General features: G+C 33.0%; 1 protein-coding gene across 12 annotated transcripts in view; it reads left to right on the top strand.

Moving 5' to 3' along the window:
- The window catches only part of LOC144965377 (endothelin-converting enzyme homolog), a 257,576-nt gene that overhangs the window by 189,215 nt on the left and 60,861 nt on the right, over positions 1-7,500 (top strand). The window contains exons 1-2 of one of the 12 annotated variants that reach the window (XM_078900652.1): positions 981-1,136; positions 4,647-4,839. The exons of 3 other annotated variants lie outside the window; for them this stretch is intronic. In XM_078900652.1, the coding sequence (XP_078756778.1) occupies positions 4,793-4,839 (47 nt within the window). In that variant the 5' untranslated portion in view covers positions 981-1,136; positions 4,647-4,792. Of the gene's footprint in view, positions 1-752; positions 863-980; positions 1,155-1,203; positions 2,674-4,646; positions 4,840-7,500 lie in introns of those variants that run through there. 8 more of the 12 variants (XM_078900646.1, XM_078900650.1, XM_078900651.1 and 5 more) reach the window with 8 other exon arrangements.

Below are 7,500 nucleotides of genomic sequence, written 5' to 3'. Positions count from 1 at the left end.
TATTATTGTTTTTGCCATCAGCGATTATGAGTAATGCTCACTGAACTGTATTAACCTGACTATAAACGTTCACGGATATACACAGTTTTGTGTGTTGGTCCGTTATACTTCCGGATGGCAATGTTATGAGCTTCTTAGCCAAGCGCATACTATCTATAGATAGTATGCAGATGACGTCACTCAGGCCTTTGTTATTGTTTTTGCCATCCGCGTCTGTGAGCTGTTCTCACTAAACTGTATTAACCAGACTATAAAAGTTCATGGTTACACAGAGTTTGTGTGTTGGTCCGTTATACTTCCGGATGGCAATGTTGTGAACTCCTTGGCCAAGCGCATTCTATCTATACTGGAAAATAATAAATAAATCATCATAAATCATGCATTGAAGGTGAGAGGGTCTGACCGTAGCCATCGTTATGTATAGCCTGACACTGAAATCCAAAAGGACTGGCAGTTTGAGGTCATTATCTGTTTTTTTTTTTTTTTTTTTTTTTTTTTTTTCACCGCTTAGTGAGTTGTTGTTAGTAGTGCTCATGGAAACAAGTTATTTCATTGAATACAACTCACGATTTGTTTTCTTTTGTTGCCAAAGACTGGCATTTTCACGTCATTTTTTGGTCAGTGTCAGGCCATAACTTCACGAAGGCCACGGTCTGTCCGATATAACGAACCAAGATGCAAACCATTGATACTGTCTGATTGATAGAATTTAGTGAGAACTAATCAGCAAAATGGCTGTCTAGAAACAATAACATAGAGCTGGCTGACGTCAATTTCATTCAGTCTATTGCATGCTATTTTTTTTAAAATCTCGTATGAAATAGCCTAAAGTAAACCAAAAGGCAAGGTTTAAGATGATCAGGTACTATGCCTACAATGGTCTTGGTTATATATCAGTGTATAACATTACTATATTGCAAATGTTATATGGGCATTGCATATTGATATATGCAACAATTTAAGCACATTTCACCACACGGAGGGGTCAGGTAAAGGTTAGGCACACTGCACACCTTAGTCTACCTGTGTTATCTTTCTTTTCTTTTTCTTTACCTCCCCACCTCTTCCGCCTTCGTTTTCTCTTTTACCTAGGGACTTGATTATAATATTCGTAAATGGCTGACTGATCACCAACAGTAAAGTCAACGTCTTGTGTATGTTATGTTGGTCTTATACACCTAAAAACACGACGACTACTTTCTACTTATTTCCTCAAACGATTCATTATTATTCTTATCGTGTACACACGTCGCTAGTGGGTCACAGGTCTTTTGCAGTGACAAGGAATAGGAAAGAACACTTTCAAGTTTAACACACCGAGCCCTCGTTGTGTGTATACCTGAGTCAGAAGTAAACATTGAGCTCTCGATGATTTTTCGGTGAACTTAAGACGTGCTGTGTTGTTATTTTATAAACATTGAAATGTGTGTTAACGTATGGTAATTCTCTGACTGAATTCCTTCAAAGATCAGCTTCTTGTCTTCATATGTGTCATTGAATATGTGGGAGTGCAATTTTGTATTTATTGTGATGATTAATCCTTTCTAAGGATTACTCTAGCCACCTGTTGATTATTGATTGATTAAAATCTCTTTCCGTTGTTTCTTATGTGTAGGAATGTTTTAAGTTATTCAGTAACTAGCCTAATTGCAAACTTCTACCGACAGGGCTTGACATAGGATAACAACTACCTAAATGCCTGTGATATAATTATTTTATTAAATGTTGGTCTTATTTAAATAATCGTCCTCTAAAAGCTGGTGTATATATATAATGACAAAATAAATGCTATTGATGTTATTAAAGTTTCTTCCATACAAAACTTTTCTTTTCAACCGACTGTAATCTAGATAAACCATAATAATGCCAGTCATATTGTCACTGGTGGATAGTTCATTCTTTTTTGTTCTTGTAATATATATCTATCGATTTTATACATACACATTTGATTTATTTTTAGCTCGTTACTTATTGAATTATGGGGGCACTGAGAAAAAAAGCCCTTCTGAGGTCTGGATAAGTAAAGAAAGAAAAAGACGTGAGATATAAAGCATAAAAAGGTTCATATTTTAATAAAGAATAAACCGAACCAATCGGGACTTGAGTCATTACTACATATTTAAAACAAAAACAAACAATGATACAACTAACATTAACATCGAATCGATGTTTTATCTTCTACAGCAATAGGCATTCTACGCGAGTTGTTTATTTGTCTCATTTAACTAAGGTGATTACGATGAGGGAGAGGGTATATTTTATGGTAATTGCTCGTATAGCCTCACCGACTGACATTTTAGTCATCCGATTGTTACTTTAAAGCAGTGAGCCCTCTACACTCGTTGAACACACTCCAAGTAAAATGATATCAAATATAGTTGCCTGAACTTGGGGAAATTACACATTTTAACAAAACAATTTACATCAACAACGCTGCGATGGTTATTTTTAAGGAGTTCGTTAACCTTAGCAAGATTTAAAACGTGCTTTTTAGTGTGTTTACGTGGAAGAATTCTGTAAGATATTAATCGTATGCAACGATTGTATGCCACATCCTTGTAAGCAGGCATTCAGATTCACCATTTAACTTTTCAAATATTTCAGGAATTCACACAAGTACTTCAAAGTTCAAAGTTGAAATAATCTTCCGTGCCTGTTTCTATTTATAACAAGGTGATAAAACGTCTTAATTGTCTGTGAGCGCGTTCTAATAGGATTTCACTCTTGTAGTTAACATTTTGTGAGTGCATGGAGTTGCATTGTTTTTAATTCTATAAGAAAGACAGTTTTCTATCTGTTGTGACACTGATGAAAACGGCGTAGCCAGTAATTTGTCAATCTAAAAGAGGAGAGTTCGATTTGCATATAACACGAACACTCTTGTACTTTCCTTGACCAGATGTTAAAGCTTTTCTCCATATAGATGAGCTATATCACAAAACAGCGGTGCTACCTTTCATTTTGAATAATAATAATAGTTTAATAATAATAATAATGATGATAATAATAATAATAATAATAATAATAATAATAATAATAATTTAATAATAACAATAATAATAATGACAATAATAATAATAATAATAATAATAATAATAATAATAATAATCATAATAATAATAATAATGATGATAATATAAATAATACTGAATTTCTAGCAGTATAATTTCTCTTACGATTGAGGTGTATCTAAACATTTTGAACTTTTTAAGTATATTTTTAGTTCAAGTTTTGTTTTTGTTATTCCTATTGGCAAGTTTTGTTACTCAATGCTATTCGCTTATTATCAACATTCATCGCAATTATTATAAGATACGTATCTCTGGGCGATAATGCTTTGTTATCCTCTTAGGATTATATTTCGAATAGTCGATCACAGCTGAATTTTCTAAAGTTTTGAACGAAAGAATATAGTGATAAAATAGCTTGTCTGGATTTAGTACAAAGTAATTACATAGTCTGTCGAATGGTTGTAAAAAAGAACATTGATGACAATATGATAATGAAAATAACAATTCTGATGATGATGACGATAATAGTATTAGTGTTAGTAGTCGTGGTGGTAGTCGTGGTCGTAGTAGTAGTAGTAGTAGTGGTAGTAGTAGTAGTAGTAGTAGTAGTAGTAGTAGTAGTAGTAGTAGTAGTAGTAGTAGTAGAAGTAATAGTAGTAGGGCTAATAATAATGATAATATTATTATTAATAATAATTGTAATAATAATAATAATAATAATAATAATAATAATAATAATAATAATAATAATAATAATAATAATAATAATAATAATGATAATAATAACTATTAATATTGATTGATTAATCAAATATTACGGTGCTACTTTTATTAGGCAAAGACCTTGATTCTGTTAAAGGCGGGATTCTATTTTACTCTAATCTGGCACCATATCTCATAATTTAATCAAAGCAGTGACAACGATATGTGCCGGTCCCCAAGTTTGTCGGAGTCTCATTGTTGTTTTTGCTATCTTGGTAGAAATGGATAGTTATTAATAAATAGATCAAAAGAGATCATTTATGGTTTGGCTTAAAAAATGATCATCATCGACAAAACGTGAAAACCTTACAATCTCTTCTTAACTATATCATGTTTTTAAATAAGCTGAGACACAAACGTTTTCGTCATAATTTAATGCATGTCATGCTACAAATGTTTACAATTTCTGCTCGAAAATAGCACTGTAACTCTACCTATGCATCACCTGAGCTCAAATTTTAAATTACAATATTATTTTTATTGATATTTTATAATTAAAAATTTTTGAAAAAAAAATATGCCTTCGTTATACCAGACTCATTAATGTACGCGTAACCCAAAATAACCGTCATTAAAATAAAATAAAATAAGATATATATTAAATCGAAAACGAATCCAAAATTCACCGTGGATGAATATGTGTTACACTGTTATAAGATCTTATAACAACAGGTAAATTAGATCTTGAACAACCAGGCTTAATCCTTTAAGTAATGAGGATTTCCTTGGAACTAAGAAGAGGTTCGAGTATCATTTGCCATCTTTTGTTTCTCCGCCATTATCTGGCTGAAAATGATCGGTTTATGTTTGCTTATGTAACGTACATTCTATGCTTGTTTCTAATATTATTGTCTGTGTGGCTTTATTTTGAAGAGTTAACCAAGTGCAGTGTGTTTTTGTATGGAACTGTGTCCATCTTTCTTTGATTTTCTGTTGGGTACGCTTTGACGTTGTAAGACTAATACTTCTGCCCTATATTCTTTTTGGATTTCTATCGTATGTGAATACAAACACCAACAATGGCTTACGCCATCCCCAACCACAAATATAAAAATAAAAATAAAAGGTAAGAATTTATGTAATGTTTGTGGTTTGAATACGCATGTCTGGTCATTCTTTTTTTTTCAACCTAGAGTCCAAATGATGTAGCCGACCGGCACGAAAACAATCCGGATTCGATTCTATGATAATTTATTTTACGCCTTTTATTTGAATTGGTCAGAGAATCTTTAGTAAGATAATGAAACAAAACCAAACCACCTCCCCAACCCCGTAGCGTATAACACCCGTATTAGGTAACAAAATGTCCCATTGTCTGTACTACTGAATACATATCATAAATTCGTTCACTATCTTTTTATTGATCGTCGCTATGCATTGTTGAAATTATTTTTGGAAAGGGAGGGGGCGGGTTTGAAGCTGGGACTATTTTGGGATTTGAGTTTCGATTTCAACATTTTATATTTCACCATGTTCTACACTATTCACCATTTTCTTTTAACCCGAACAGTTTCAGGGGTTTCTCTAAAAATCATGCGTTTATTCATTTGATTATCTGAAAATGCCATGACACTCTTTGTGATTCGAATGTTTTCTGACAATAATATTGAGCAGACTATTTCACCGCATTATTTCATTATTGCTTAATTCCCGTCAAATGATGGCAGAATTCCATTCATTATCCGCCCACTCTACGGCACGTTGTTTTTCATTAAGATGAACGACAGCCTAATTAAACGCCTGCTGTTGTTTTAATAACTTGTAAATAACTTTCATCGAGTTGATTCATGTAGTGAATGATAATAATAAATACTAATGTTAATAGTTTTTTAAAAGTCATAGAGTGCTTTGTCCGCTCCCAATGGTTTGTTGGTTACCTACATTCTCTGTGGTCCACGTAAATCAGACTTTAAAAGGAATAAATTACAGCCTCTCGTTTATAGATTTCACCCTTTACTTACACTTTTCACCGGGTACATTTCTAAAAAACTAGGTCTGCAATGGATTGAAAGAACAGTTTGTGCATCACGTTTAAGTTAATTAATATTTATTAATTATTAAAGGCAAATTTGGCAGAAAAGCAAGGCATCTTTGACGAGTCAACATGTAGTCAGATTGATATGACAATATGTGACCCGTTTTTTTTTTTCAGTGTGGTATTATGTCGGAATGCACTTGATCAGGATGATTAAATTGGTAAAAAAAGGACATTAAAATGTTTTTTGAAGTTTAAAAAAGAAAATCACACTTTTCACGTAATGCATAATTTGAAGTAAAATTGGGCATAGTATAGGCTTGCTTTTTTAAGTAGTGGAGTATGGTGTCCCGAAAGAGGGAACGTCCTTTATTGCATTAGGGAAGGACGGTTCGTTACACGCTAACCTGATTGCGCTTGGCAGATCGGTTTAATTGCTAAGTAATTTCTATCAGATCAATCCAGAGGCAAGGATTTATACAAGTGGATAATAGTGGATTCGCCCATTTCTCACACTGGAGATAATTCCGCAGAAGCAAAGCATGTGGTGCTATACAAACTGTGGATGAAATGCACATGCGGTAAGAAAAAAAAGGGGCTTGCTTTTGCCAGAGGAAAGACAAGCATCGGATTGTAGTGTCATCAACAACATACTACGCTACTGTTGCCAATGATATTTGAACATGGTTCATTTTTAATTAATCTGCATCCTGAATGTGGCATGCCAACAAATCACCACCGTATGCAGTTTGTATATCAATATAATACAGGAATGCCCTCGTTTGCTCTCTTTTCAATCGACTGTGCTCCCAGTTTGAAACGTATAAGATATCGATTTTGCAATTATTTGCAATTAAAACCCATTTTGTGTGCTTTGATTGTAACGGCTTGGCCGACCTGAGTAAGGACAGCACAATCCAATCTTATCGTATTGGTTATCATTGATTATCGTCTTTTTTTTACTATCTACAGAATCAACTTTGATATGGGTTAGAAGAAACAAACAATGTATGAATTAATAAGTGAATGACTGATGGATCGATAAATGTATATTGGATGAGTGAATCAATGCATAGACGAATAAAGGAATGAATCTTGAAGGATGAATGAATAAATGAACAAATGAATGGTGAAGGGTAAATAAGTGAATAAACGAATGAATGAATGAATGAATGGATGGATGGATGGATAGATGATAAATGGACGCATGAATGAATGATGATGTTGGTGAAAATAACGAAGACAATGATGTGATAATTATGTAAAAAATGTTGATGTTGCATTTTGGCGATGGCTGAATTTAATAGAAGCACAACTGGATGAGATTTCAGAGATTTAGAACAGTACATTCCAATCTAAAATTTAAAACTTGATAAAATAAATCTTTGGTTTTCCTTTACCTCGCTGCAATGGAATTTATGACCCGGACAGGCCACTAAATATATCAAGATGTATCCACCGCATGACACCTATCAGAAATTATCTCGATTTTTCCCTCATATCTTTTTAATTAATTCACCGCACCTGTTTAGCGCTGTGTAACTATGCAATAACCAACTAACACACGTAAAATACAAACACTCAAACACACATACATCAACACAACGTTTTATTTTTATATTTTTCTTTTTAAATTCAAAGATAGATCTACACATTGTGTTCAATAAAACGATAACCATCGTATCACTAAAAAACTATTTTCATCTAGTCCAAAATATTTAACTTCAAATATTTGTGAATTATTTTGTCCTT

This window comes from Berghia stephanieae, chromosome 2 (genome assembly GCF_034508935.2).
Source record: "Berghia stephanieae isolate SIO BIC M18660-M18661 chromosome 2, UCSD_Bste_1.3, whole genome shotgun sequence".
NCBI classification, from domain to species: Eukaryota; Metazoa; Mollusca; class Gastropoda; order Nudibranchia; family Aeolidiidae; genus Berghia; species Berghia stephanieae.
Note: the sequence above shows the minus strand (reverse complement) of the source record. Positions and strands in the feature narration are given on the sequence as shown.